This window comes from Natrix helvetica, assembly GCF_964273705.1.
Source record: "Natrix helvetica genome assembly, chromosome: 5".
NCBI lineage: Eukaryota > Metazoa > Chordata > Lepidosauria > Squamata > Natricidae > Natrix > Natrix helvetica.
This window is the reverse complement of record NC_138551.1, coordinates 104462878-104477884: the sequence shown is the minus strand read 5'-3', so window position 1 is coordinate 104477884 and position 15007 is coordinate 104462878. Positions and strand designations below refer to the sequence as shown.

At 42.6% G+C, this 15007-nt stretch overlaps 1 protein-coding gene across 4 annotated transcripts in view; it reads right to left on the bottom strand.

The window, feature by feature from the left end:
* Positions 1-15007, bottom strand: part of GRID1 (glutamate ionotropic receptor delta type subunit 1) — an 809729-nt gene that overhangs the window by 148120 nt on the left and 646602 nt on the right. For all 4 annotated transcript variants that reach the window (XM_081956605.1, XM_081956606.1, XM_081956608.1 and 1 more), the window contains exon 5: positions 3396-3449. In XM_081956605.1, the coding sequence (XP_081812731.1) occupies positions 3396-3449 (54 nt within the window). The remainder of the gene's footprint in view (positions 1-3395; positions 3450-15007) is intronic.

The window sequence follows — 15007 nt, the reverse complement described above, 5'->3', positions numbered from 1 at the left end:
CCTCTAGGACTGACAGGTTGGATCACCTTGCAGTCCAAGGGATTCACGGGAGTCTTCTCCAGCACCAAAGTTCAAAGGCCTCCATTCTTTGGCGCTCAGCCTTCCTTATGGTCCAACTTTCACAGCCATCCATTGCAACTGGGAAAACCCTAGCCTTGATTACACGCACTTTTGTTGGCAGGGTGTTTTAGCTGCATTTAAAACAGTCCATATAATAATCTTGGCTCGCAACTGATTTTCCCTGGATGTTATGTAGCCATTTGCATTCAGTACTCACCCGTAACCCTGTCCTAAAACTTTACTATAGTATATGGATAGTTAATTTTATTCTTGCCTCATGACCTGCTGACTGGTAGCTTAGAGGTAAACTTTACAAATGTTTTCCCATCCACGATCATGAATCTGAAGGAAGGATTGTGTATACATCCTCATGCAACACACATCTCTCCTACACTTGCATTTCATTTGACAAGAATAAATCTCCATAACCCAACATCACGCATACACTAACCCTCTATAAATGTTGCAGAGGCTATAGAGTACACTATATTTATGCAAGTATAAATACCCAGTTCCTCTGTGTGTGTTTTCATGATTTTTTTTTAAACCAAGCTGTTCCAGCAGAAAGAACCAGTTCCATAAACATCACAGAGACAGGAGAAGATTCAAAATGACTTTTTGGAGAAAACAATTTTAGACCCACCACTGCCTTTTAATTTCCATACGTTATCTTTAACCAGGCAAAAACAATTTATAGTTTTTGGTGTATGACTGCCTTCTTCCCCAATGATTACTAAAAAAAAATGAAGGAGGCCAAAACAGCGAACAAAGACCTCTGGAATGAAACTTCTCTATAAGATGCATTAGAATGACGAAATAAACATATTTTTCTTACAAAAACACAATCCAACCACCATGTTCATAACTTAGACAATGAGATTTCTTCTAAATAACCAGAACAACCCCCTGGAAAGATCAGAGCTACTATTCATTCTTTCTCTCTGAACTGCCTGTACCAAAGTAACAGAATAATAGAGTTGTAAGGGACCTTGGAGGTCTTCTAGTCCAACCCCCTATTCAAGCAGGATGTACAATTCTGGAGAAATGACTGTCCTGTCCTTTCTTGAAACTTCCAGTGATTGAGCACCCACAATTTCTGAAGACAAGCCATTCCAATGTTTAATTGTTCTTTCTCACTGTCAGGAAATGTTTCCTTAATTCTAGGTTGGATCTCTCATTGATCAGTTTCCATCCATTGCTTCTTGTCTAGCCTTCTGGTGCTTTGGAGAATAGAATCTCTGTGACAGACCTTCAAATTTGAAACACCATGTCACCCCTAGTCCTTCTTTTCATTATATTAGACATATTCAGTTCTTGCAATCATTCTTCATATGTCTTAGCCTCAGTCCCCTAATGAGCTTTGTTGCTTTTCTCTACACTCTTTCTACAGTCTCAATATCTCTTTGTATTATGTTGATCAAAACTGGATGCACTGTTCCAGGTGTGGTGTTACCAGGGCATTATAAAGTGGTATTAGCTTCAACAGAAATGTTGAAGTGGTGGGAGAAAGGGAAAAAGACACGACAAACAGCAGGACGAATAGAAACAAATCAAAGTGGAAGCTGTCTTCATTCTAGCAAAACATAACCACCCCATAATGAGAAGGGCTCTTTTGATCCAACTTCTCAAAATTTGGATGGCTGCCCAGCAGTTCCCATTCTGAATGAAAACTCAAAGAATCAGCTTTGGAAGGAGTGATTTGGGGAAAGCAGTGTAGATGTTTGAAAAAATAACAGTTTCTGAACATCTGATGGCCAGTCAGCTCCCCACCAGCATGAAAGTTTATTACAAGATACCGGGAGCTAAAGTTTGTTTTGTGAAAAAGATGAAAACAAAGGACATGCTATGATTCATCTTTTTGTTGGGAGATGTTCATAATAATTAAATAAAGTTTATCTTATTAAATGAGCTTTCATGCCACTGCAATTAAAAAAACTAAGCTAAGCAGATGGTTAAAGTAGCAATTAATATATTATACACTATTTGATGTCGTAGTAATAATATCCAAGAGGAGAACACAATCGTAATAGCTTCCTTGCAATCTATACATTAATAAATTCATATTCCATATCGATCATTGAATGCCAGCTCAAATAGAATAAGAGAATAACAGAATTGGAAGGGACTTTGGAGGTCTTCTAGTCCAACCCACTGCTCAAGCAGGAGACCCTATACCAGTTCAGAAAAATGTCTGTCCAACCTCTTCTTGAAAACCTTCAGTAATGGAGCACTCACAACCTCTGAAGGAAAGCCATTCCACTGATTAATAGTTCTGAAGAATCATACATTCACAGATCTTCTCAACAACAATAACAACAAGGTCATCACCCTTATTTCTGGAAGATCAGTTCTACTAAAGAGGAACTCTAACAGACAATGCTCATTTCAACTCCCATCATATTGTACCTCAGATAGATGGAAGCCAGTGGTGGGATTCAGCCAGTTCACACCAGTAGTTGGAAGGACCCACTGACCCCACCCACTCCACCATGCCCACCCCACCACGCCCCTCCCAGGAGTCTCGATGCAGTCCATTTTGGATGCCAGGTAAGTGCAGGGGCCACACGGAGGATCTGGGAGGGCAAAAGTCGGGCCTTCCGGAAGTCCAAAAACGGGCCTGTTTCTGGCTTCCAGAGGGCCTCCGGAACCCTGGGTATGCCATTTTCTCCTTCCTGGAGGCTCAGGGAAAGCCTCCGGAGCCTGGGGAGGGTGAAAATGCTCCCCCATTGCCATGGTGCAGGAGGCCAAGTAGGTCATGCCCACCATGGCCACGCCCACAGGCGTACCGGTACCTGCTGGGAGCACCAGGTACCGTTCCAGCACGGTGCTCCAGAGGGCCCGCCTGCCCACCCGCTCTCCTTACCGCTATTTGAACTGATTGGGGCTTTCATGCATGCGCATGGAGCGTATGGTGCCTGTGTGGTACTCCGCCGAGCAGTTGGAGCGTCGTGTGCGGTAAGTATGCATGTGCATGCTGTGCACATTCACGTGGTGAACACCAGGCCCTGTTGCAGCATACTGGTTGCAACGGGATCTGGAACTCACCACTGCACTGGTAGGACCTCTTCCTACAGTTTCTCCACCAGCCAGATCCAGATAGGAGATTCAGCCTCCAATGACATACATGGGAGATTCATGGGAAGTGGTGGTTCTATCCCACCCACTGAGAGCTCAAAATGGATATGCTACAATTTGGAGAAGTGGGTGGAGAACTGAGATCACTATGGAAAGCATCAATAGTTTGCTGCCAGAAAAACTGAAGAAACACTTGGCCAGAAACAATTGGATGGAGAAAAGAAACCATGGAAGATGCCATCAATGCGTAATTTTCTTACCTCATTTACGTAGACCCAGTGACTATCTTTAGAAGCCAGGTTAGTTTCCACAGCCTGGAGAGGGAGAAAAGATAGGGGGAGAAAAACAAGTGAATAAATAATTCAAATAAAATGCTGTAGAACTACAAAAACCACACATACTCTGGGCTGCAATATGCTTAGAATAGTTTATTTCTAGCAGATATAATAGGTAAATTAGGAGATAGATAAAGGATATTACACAGGTCATAAAGCTATAGAGAACCAACAGGAATCTCAGTTTAGAAGAAAAAGACATAAGACACTGTTTTTATTTGTAGCACAATCTTCTCACACTCACTTTAATTATTATTTTTAAGATGGACTTTTTAAATAGATCTGCCAAAATAGTCAAGAAGATTATTATACCACCAGGCTTGAAATATTGGGCTTGGAGAATCTAGAACTACGCCGATTAAGGTCTGACCTAAGCATAATACACAAAATTGTCTGCTACAACATCCTACCTGTCAATGACTACTTCAGCTTCTGCAATAATACATGAGCAAACAAAAGATACAAATTCAAGGTAAACCGCTCCAAACGTGATTGCAGAAAATACAACTACAGCAATAGAGTGGTCAATGCCTGGAATGCTCTACCTGACTCTGTTGTTACATCCTCAAACCCCCATAACTTTAACCTTAGACTGTCTACCATGGACCTCACCCCATTCTTAAGAAGGTGTAAGGGGGCGTGCATAAGTGCACCAGCGTGCCTACCGTCCCAGTCCTATTGTCCCCATTTATTCGTACCCATTTCCTGTGTTCATGTCCATGTTTATACTTATACCTGTTGTCTCATACATGTTTGACCAACTAACTAAATAAATAAAATCAACCTTTTTCTAATGGAGTCAATGCCACAGAGTGGCTTTGGCTTCCGCAGGTGAAATTCTGCTACCGCTTTAGTTCAAACACTAAAAGGATCCCATTCTCCAAGCATTATGCAAGCCCACACCTAATGCAGGAATTAATCAATGCTTCAGCAAGGAGCTGACACTTTTACACCCTTTTATGTACCTAAAGTGAAGTGCTAATCAGAGAATTTATCCAGCATGTTGCACAAATTGTAGAGTAGCTGCCTTCCTAGGACCGGTACCAATTCCCTGGAGCTCATCTAACTATATTTCAAGACATCCAAGCAGATTTTGAGCAATTTATCTCCATAACTCTGACAAGACATCCGTTAAACCAGATAAAGTTGCCCCAAAGAGACTTGGCTAAGGAAAGAGAATGGAGTAGGGGTGGATGTGGAACAGAATATTTCTTATTTCCAGTTAGGGAGGGACAGATCATTTTCTTCCTTGTATTGTTTCACATTATTTTATTCCCCATAATCCCATTGAATGCTTTGCCACTGAAAAGAAGCACACACAATACACTTTACATTGCTTTGCGTTTTCTCCTACATGTGCAGCATATTTTAAAATATAATATAAAAATATAAGAAATAATTATTTCTTTTCTAACGCCTTTTCTCTCAACCTATGAATTTTTGTATGCCTTGTTTTCCCATCCTGGAGTGATTTTCACAGATTACCCAAAGATTATCCATAGGCAGTCTGGGAATTAAAGTTTGGTGCTACTTCAATATGCACAACAAGCAGAATTCTCCAGCTTTTCCCTTGCTAAACTTCTATCTGACTGTTCTGTTGTTTCTTGCTCTGTTCCATTTCTCTGGCTTTGTTCTTTATTTGGCAGTTCAGGATCTCTTGCTACCATTGTTCAGTCGAAGACTTCCTACACACTGTAGGAAGTTAGTACCCACCCCTCTCCTAGAAAAATGAAATATTTTAGGAAATATGAAAAGAAACTCAGCACACACCCCACCTTTGTCAATGGGCCTTTAAGGCCTAAGCCATTTATTCTACATAATAAAGATCTACCTCCTTCAGGCAGAGCCATAATAAGAATCCCAAAGCCCTTTCATTACATCATCACCCAGCAAGGCTCAACCAAGGTTGGGACTCAGGACAGAGTTGTCCCTGCATGGCCCCATGGGAGTCTGACAACCAATCAGAATACAAGCTCAAATTCAAAAGCCCAGAGAGGGCATAAAACCCAGGCACTCTCAGCATCTCTTCCCTTTTTTGCCAAAATAGCCCTACTACTTCAAACCTAAGGCAACCTTGAACATGTGGAAAAACAAGAAATTGTGCATACAGGCAGCCCCTGATTTACAACTATTCATTTAGCCACTGTTCGAAGTTACAACAGCACTGGAAAAAAGTGACTTTTGACTGGTCCTCTCATTTACAATCATTGCGACAAGTCATCACAATTCAGGCTGATGACAGTGGGCATGTATTTATGATGATTGTATCCCTGGGTCATGTGATCAGTATTTGAGACATTCCCAGCCTAAAAAGCAAAGTTAATGGGGAAACCAGATTTGCTTAACAACTTAAGTGTGAGTCAGTTAACAATTGCAGTTCAATGCTTAACAAGTCTGGCAGAAAAGGTTTGCTGGCACTGAGGTTTGCAAAAAAAAAAAAAAGGTTTGCAGGTACAACTTGGTTAGCAATGGAAATTCTGGTCCCAATTGCAGTCATAAGTCAAGGCACTTGTATCTAGCAAGCATGGTCATGCTTGTTTCAAATGTAATATCAACTCACAAAGCATCCCTGGCCTGCTCTCAAGTTGCCATAGGCAAGGGGTGGGAGAACGGAGCAGCACGGCAGCCACAACTAGAAGCACATTCCATGCATATCTTTCTCAAGGTTGCCTCCCAGGTTACCTGCAACAGCCAAAGGGGTGTGATCTCTACAGCCCGCTAAAGTGCTCCGTTGGAGAATGTGATTTATGACATACACTGGGGGGGGGGGACAGGGTCATACCTGGGCTGTAAATTACGTGGGGCCAGAGCTTGTAATAAATAACTGGATTTCTTTTGAAGCTTGGCTCTGGGATCATGATTTAATTAAGGCATCCATTGGAATTCTGACGGAACCTCTTAGCTCAGTATTCCACAGCCTGAAATGTATTTAAATATAACTTTCAGAAGCCCTACCCAGCGTGTCCAATTTCTAATACAAAACTCTTGGGAGTGAAACAGGTTGAGAAAAGATGTTCCAAGAACTTATCTTGCCCCACATTATCCAAATATCTTGCGAGTTTTTTTTAAAAAAAAAACAGAAATATTTTGGAGTGTATAAAAAATCGCTCAGTCACCCATATGCTTTGTGTACACAATCATTTTTCATAAAACCTCCCAAGGCTCTCTTCTTCACACTGGACTAATGGCCTGCAACATTTCCATAAAAGAAGCAAAACTTCGAGACAGATTGCACATCAGAGGGTGCATACTTTTCAGCTTTTATTTACTTCCCCTTAAAAATCACTCAAACACCACATTTCTGCAGATCTAGTGGAAAAAGAAACATAAAACAAATGGACAGCTGATTTCCCCTTTGTTGTACCTCCGGCAGATTTTAGCAAGCAGACTGTTCTCTTATTTTTCTTGGGATGAAAAAGCTCATTAATTGTACTCCATTAATACAATTGCCTAAAAAATCTGTTCTTGAAAGTCAGGGGAGTGTCTGGAACAGAATGCGATGAAATGTTGCAGAGACACATTTGAGGACAATAAAAAGATAAGATCCCCTTGAGTTCAACCCTGGTGACTCCATATACACAATTATGCAACAACATGGAAGTGCCTTGTCATGGCTTTTCCCTGCATTTGTAAAAACATACTCACTCCCTTAAGATTTTCTTAAAATCTCCCACTCAAGAGATCTAACTCTATCCATTTTGAAATCAACAAAGGACAGATGGGGGCTGCCACCTGGTGTGATCACACATCACTCAAATCAGAGGTCTTTGGCTTATGTTGACTTACAGGGTGAGTAAATACATTACATATGTGACAAAGAGTTATGTTGCCGTAGTCCTTCTTCTCTAATAAGTAAAACAATGAAGCCTCAAGAAGATCTTCTGAGGGTTTTGTGGCCTCTTCCGTTACATGAGTTCAAGACTTCTGTTTGAAGTTTTGGTGTAAGAGATGGTATAAGAATTATCTTAAAGCAATGACAGTGACTGTCAGATCCCTAAAAGTGATGCTGCCATTTAATTGGGAGAAAGGTGGGGGGCTTGGATTCAATTCATTAGTATTGCCTGTGACAACTGGTATTTTATAACTTGTAACCTGGCGCCGAAGCGTCCTGAGATCTTCTCTTGGGGAATGTATGGAGGGATGGCCATGTGGGTTGTTTCACTTGGATAGCCAATGGAAGATAGCCATGGGAACATATGCTTATTCTGCTTCTCAGGGCAGCTGGTGAAGTAACATCTTCACACTTGTGGATTGGCTAAATCTGCATCTGGCTAAAGTGAGGGGCTCTCAGTGATGAGTTGCAGGTGATACGCCCTTGTATGGGTGTACCAGTGCCTGCCAGGAGCACCAGGTAGCATTCTGGTATGATGCTCTGGAGGGCCCACCTGCCCGCCCAAGCTCCTTACCTGTATTTGAGCTCTTCGGCTCTTATGCGTATGTAGCGTACGGACCCCATGCAATGCTCCACCGGACAGCAGGAGCATTGCAGAGGTAAAGATGCATGTGTGTGCTGTGTATGTGTGTGTGCGTGCTGCACACGTTCATGTGTGGAATGCTGGGGCCCGTTGCACCGTACCAGTTGCAACAGGATCCGGAACCCACCACTGGGGAGTTTCTACTGCTTTAATTCTACTTGTCTTACCTGAGGGTATTCAGATGCTGCTTTGAATCCATTGCTGTCACTTCTGCTTAATAAAAGGTTATTTTTGAAATATTTCATTTCAAGAGTCTTCACTTTCTTAAGTTAGGAGGAGAGGAAATTCTTACAATGACCTTTTTGATGTCCACGCTTGATCTAAATCACAATTCTCAGTTTTCTTTGTGTACTTATTAGTTTTTGTAATATGCCCCACTCCAGTAGTTTTTAGTTCTTAGTTTAAGTTATCTGAAGGATCAAGGAAGTTGATTAAAAATTAGAGAATGTTCACGGAGAGTTTTTACAGTAATAGTTCTGCAGAAAACATTTATTACTGGACAATAAACTAATTTGAGCACTGCTTAATCTCATTCTTAAGTATAGTATGAGTTCAGGGCAGGTGAAGATAGCATTGATAATGCTGCAAAATAAAGGTGAATTCTAGATGTGAAACATGTTAATTTAAATTTTCAGAGAATTGAAAATAGATCTGGTTTTAGTCTGAAGACTTCTACGCAACTTTCTATACAAAGAAGAACACTTAGTGAAATAAAATGAATAAAATGAGGCCTGGCTGCCAAAACCTGGAGCCCCCTTCACAAATTTAATAGCATGAATCTAACATGTTCCATACACGCCTCCTGGACAAAAGCACAGGCTACAACTGGGCGGACTGGCTTCATTTAACAAGCACAAAGGGCATTTGTATAACTTCATTAAGATATAATTTAATGTCACACAGTTGAGGTTTTGCATTTAATGCCATTTGCATCACACACCTACTAGCTCCCTCCCTTTATTTCCTCGCTGGCTTTATTGTATGGCAAATCTTGTAAAAGCAAAATCTTGTGCATGGACATCTTCCAAGCGTGTCAATAACATTTCATTTTACAAAGCTTGAATGTCACGCATTATTTATGTGCATGTTGCCTACCAAACAGCTACACACTACAGCGCCGTTGACAAGAGTTAATTACAGAACTGTCAGCGTGGAGCTATTCTTTACAGCGCTACATTTACCATTAACTAAATAACCTTTCATGAAAGGTATATTTTCGCTAGATTGGGAGGGAAACCAATGTCTCCAAACGCTAGAGCCGGCTGCAGCTTATATGCACATGGATCATGCAGAAGACGCATATGGTATATGGCTTAATCAAGATTTCATTAAAGGTTTGGCACAATGAAGTAGATCTCTTCTCTCAGGTTGGTTCAACTTCATGTACACCTTAGCTAAATCATCCCAGAGGACACAGGGGGCCTTGGTGCTCTCTGAGCTTGGTTGATTTATTGCAGACATTTCATTACCCAACTAGGTAACCGGATCAGTGGTAGAAGGGAGCCTAGCACCAGTCCTTTCTAGCCATGATGAGGTTACCTAGTTGGTAGGTAGGTAGAAGAAAACATCCAAGCTCAGAGAGCACCAAGGGCACCACAGTTCAGTCCTGATTTACAAATAATTTCTTCTACCAGAGAACACAACCAACAGTTCTCAGAGGCTGCACATTGCAGTATCCTAGATGCATCTAAATGTATCTATCATGGCAACTAGAAAAATGTTTATGAAAACTGAGATGTTTCATTACTCATCCAAGTAACTTCCTTAGTCAAAATGCAAACTTTGCATAGTGAGAGACTCATTAGAATGAAGACTGCAGAGGGTTTCTCCCCAAAATAAAAAGCAACATGTAAATGTCCTAGATGATTCTTGGTCATTGCATAGATCCTTCTGCTTAATCACATCTGTGAGGAACTTCACCTTCTATGGAAACACAGCCAGATCCCTGCTGGATTGGAAATACAAGTCCCCAACCCTTCAAACTGACTTTACCCCACAAAGCAGCATTAATTCCTTCTGAGATACCTGGCTCTTCCTGCAAAATATTTAATAGATTCAATAAAAGCTCTACAGACTTGCAAATCTAAGCAGGCCAGTCTTCCCCCAGGACTGCTGGAAAAGATTGTTTTTTCCCAAGCAGGAATATTGGCTTAGAAGAATTGCAAAACTCCTTGCCAAACTCAACTATGCAAATTCTGATATATTATTGATAGTCCGGTCAGGAGATGCCAATCAAAAATAATATTAATTGAGATAGTCTGTTATTATCTACATATATAAAAACGTGTGTGTGCGTGTGCGTGTGTGTGTGCATGTGTGTGTGTGTGTTCCAGAAGAACTCTGGAATGCCTCAAGCAATTTCAACCAAATGGTACACAGATGACTTACCCTCTGGAAACTAATACTAACATCCCTTGGGGGGGGGTGTTCTGTTAAGATGCAGCCTGTTGTGCCTTAAAATGACTTCTACTGTACTGCCTTAAAATGGCATCTACTGTACAGCGCAGTGGAGTTGCCATGGTAACAACTTCACAGTACTGTACAAGTACTGTGACTTCACAGTACTCCAAAAGTACTCCTCCGGTAAGGGAGAAAATCCAACACTAGAAATTATGTTTGGTGTGGACATTTCCCCCCTATAAATAAATACTTGGGCAACACCGGGTTATCAGATAGTATGTGCTATTTAAAGAACATGCTTTTAGGGAAGTACTTATTTATTGAAATAAGAACCTGGGGCTTTTCTGATAATTGATAATTAAGCTGACTATTTTGTTGATGACAGAATTGTTATTCCAATTATCTCCTATGGCCATTTTATGATGATTTTGAAAATACCCTATGGTCATGTTCTTTAAATTAATTGGATGACAGGTAGCCATCAGTATAAATTACTACTCCACTTAGTTTTATGGCTTTGGGTTTTATTACGAGTTCCCACGGCTACACAGCTTGGAAGGATCAGGATGGTTTTGTTCCACCCACAAAACTAAAACTAGTTCCTATTTCATACATAGTTGTGGCGTCCAGAACTGGGCTGCAGCCCTTTTGGTGGGGGATGAAATCTCTCTGAAAGAACAGGCCCACAAAGAGGAGTCTTCCCAATTGTCTTTGGATTCTAGGGTGGTACCTGTAACAAACAAGTATGTTTGCACAGTTATGTCCAATAGCAAAATCTGGTCATTCTGTTGTGGCCTGCCAATGGCCAGCTGGCAGCAGATTCGGACAGTGAGGAGGTTGGAGAGGAAGATGGGCCAGTCCTGGAGTCTGGGGAAGGCTCTGATGAGGGCTCTGTGTCAGAGGCAGAGAGAGAGATAGAACCATACGCCAGTTATCAGCTGCCTTCAGAGTCAGACATCAATGAGGCAGATGAACAGCTGGAGCCTGTTCCCAGTGTGCACATACGCAGAGTTGCCAAACAAAGAGAGCAGCTAAAGAACAGGGGTCGACATGGGAGTAAGGTCACAGGTGGATGATGAATGGCCCCTGCCAGAGGAAATAAAAGAGGAGCGAAAGGGGAGTAGAGTTTGCAGGAGACCATTAGTTTGGTTAATTGGTTCGTGACTCTCCAAGATTCCTTGACAAGTTTTGCAGATATCGCCCTGGCAGCTCTCCAAGCCAGATAAGGTCTGTGACTATAAATCCTCCCTTGAAAGACTTTGCTGGATGTGATTGAGCAGAATTCAAAGTAAATTAATAAAAGGTTTTTTGTCGGGACAAGGAGTTTACTTCATGCTCTTGGGAAGCCTCGGTCAGAACACATTCCTTCTAATAGAAGAATTAGCTCTGGCCTTGAGAAGTCAGCAAACAGTGGCTCAATCCTTGGTAGATAGACACTGTAATGAAGTCATTGGGGTTGATTACTTGTGCAAGAGCCTAGCTCAACATCCACCGATCCGGATGTTTAAGATGAGCAGAAGACCTTTTAAAGCTATGCTCACTTTCCTGGCTCCTTTGGTTGAACACATTGGAAATTCTTCTCTTGGGTAATCTCAAGTTATGAACAGGTTTTCCTTGACTCTCAGCTGCCACTGCTTCAGAGGTGATATTCAGCTGGTTCTACCATATCGGTAGTGGAAATTGCGGTGGGCCCATTCCTCCCACCACAGCTCTATACCATCATAATTAGGCACGTTTTCAAGTCAAAGTGCATATGCGGAAGACCCAGGGCATGTGTGGACTAGAGGTGGAATTCAGCAGGTTCTGACCAATTCTGGAGCACCAGTAGCAGCCATTTTGAATAGTTCAGAGAACCAGTAAATGCCACCTCTGACTGGCCCCACACCTATCTATTCTCTGCCTCCCAAGTCCCAGCTGATCAGGAGGGAATGGGGATTTTGCAGTATCCTTCCCCTGGAGTGGGGAGGAAATGGAGATTTTACAGAATCCTTCCCCTGGAGTGGGGATGGAATAAAGATTTCGCAGTATCCTTCCCCTGGAGTGGGGAGGGAATGGAGATTTCGCAGTATCCCTCCTCTGGAGTGGGGAGGGAATGGAGATTTTACAGAATCCTTCCCCTGGAGTGGGGAGGGAATGAAGAAGCCCCCTGTTCAATTCTGGAGCTGACCGGAAGTTCAATTAACCCACCATAGAATCTCCTCCTAGCGCTGCGTACTTTTTCCTCTACCTGTCATAACCAAAAGCCCTATCAATTGTGGAGATGACTGGAAAACCTTCCCCTTATCATAGAGTCTTCTCCTGGCACACTGTGCTTCTGTCCCCCCCCCCCCGGGAGCTCATCTCAAAATTGTGGTGCCGACCAGTGACGGAGCCACAGCAGGGGGAGGAAAGAGCCACATGCGGCTCTAGAGCCATAGATTGCTAACCCCTGCCCTGCAGTGGGGTGGGAATAGAGATTTTACTGTATCCTTCCCCTGGAGTGGGGAGGGAATGGAGATTTTACCATATCCTTCCTCTGGAGTGGGGAGAGAATGGAGATTTTACTGAATCCTTCCCCTGGAGTGGGGAGGGAATGGAGATTTTACCATATCCTTCCTCTGGAGTGGGGAGGGAATTGAGATTTTACTGAATCCTTCCCCTGGAGTGGGGAGGGAATGGGGATTTTGCAGTATCCTTCCCTTGGAGTGGGGAGGGAATGGGGATTTTACCATATCCTTCCCCTGGAGCGGGGAGGGAATTGAAATTTTGTAGTATCCTTCCCTGCCACGCCCAACAACCCCTGCCCACAGAACTGGTAGTAAAAAAAATGAATCCCACCACTGACGTGGATGCGCGCTCACATTTGCGAACAGATAGGGAAAGTAAGTGAATACTACCCCTGCACTGCTTCTGCTTTTAAAAAAGGAATCAAGGTCTTCCAATTAGACAGCATTTTTCATTTCAAATTGGTTAATAAGGCATTGACCTGTTTTTGTCAGCTTGTTTGTGTGGGTTTTTTTTTTCTTCTTCATTATTTTCTGTCTTGAGTGCATTCTGGGAAAAAGCAGTGGATATAATTGAATGATAATGGGAAAGAACCAGACAATCCTGAACATTTTAAAATGGTATGAACCAGTTTGAGACAGTTCTCTTTGTAAGTGTGTAAAAACATTCCTCCCCCAAAAATAAGCCATTTTGAAAAGAAACTTATTTTCAAGGCAATCAATGGGTATTCAGTTCTAACAGTATTGTCCATATTCACTGGAGCATTACTCTGACTGACAAAAAAGAAAAAAAAGTATCCATAATTTATCCAACAGCAGCAGAAAATGAGTTCTAATTTTTTATACTGTATATAAAAAGTAATTGTTAGGTCGGGTAATGGAAAGGCACACAAGGCTAAAGGCAACAACAGCTCTTTATTATAACACAAAAGTAAGAACAATCCAGCGAAGGTTGAGTCTGACATCAGCCCTTTTATAGGGAGTTGTCAGACCCTTCGACCAATGAGATTAAACCTCTGTTCCCACCGGAACAGAGGACCTTGGTGGAAACCACTATAACTGAAACTAGTATCTAACAGTAATATTTCTGCTCTGTGGGAAAATTATTATTATTCATATAGAAAAATCATTTTCAAAGCAGTAAATTCTAATGATAAATGTATATTACGGTCACAGGCCTGAGTTCAAAATCAAAAAACATTAAAATTAATAAGGATAAAAGCACAAAACAGGATTAGAATGATATAATTGGTGGTAGATTCATCACTGGGCACTCAGATTATGTTCAATTTTCAGGCAGGAGAACAAAATCTAGCTGTGTACAGCAGTGGTGGGTTCCAGACCCCATTGCAACCGGTACTCTGCGCACGGGGCCTGGCATACTAGTCGGGCACACGGGTTGCGCACGCATGCGCACGTCACTGCCCTGCATCACCCAGCTGCTCGGAGGTCGCGCAGGCACTGCATGCGCGTGCGCAATTGGCCGGTTGCATTATAAACAGCTATGGAACGCGGGTGGGCCAAACGAGCCACCATACTGGTACAGTGGCCGCTCCTCCCAGCTACTACTGGTATGGCCGTACTGGGCCACACCGCCCGGAATCAACTTTCCCTGGGTTACTTAGGGAAAGTAAGTCATGGTGATGTGATCACAGCAACTACATCAAAAAGATCAGAATGATCAGATGTTTCCACAGTAATAAGGCTATTAGGGTTAGGTAATAACCCTAACCCTAACCCTAACCCTAGGAACCTTATAGATTATATATGCAGTGCAATGGGATCTTTTTTTTAAAAAAGGTTTTTTTTTTATTTTTCCCATTCAAGTTCATTCACAAGTATACATTTTTATAATGGCGGTCGCCTCCTGAGCTCCTAAGAACGCCATGGAGCTCCCGATCGGGTAAGGGATTGCTGCCAGCCCCCATGTCATCGGAGGGCCGAGAGTTGGACAGCTCGACCACCCTGGCTTGTTTTGGGCTCGTTTTGGCCCGCCAGGGTGGTCGGGGGAGATTGGAGGAAAAGGAGGAACGGAAGGCTGTAAACGGCCGGGGGAACAGCTGGGAAGCAATGGCGGCGGCGCGCGTAGCGCAGCGCGGCTTGAGGATTGCGCTGGCGGCGAAAAAAGGCACCGGGGAGAAGAACGAGGCACCGGGGGAGGAGAATAAGGCTGGGAGGC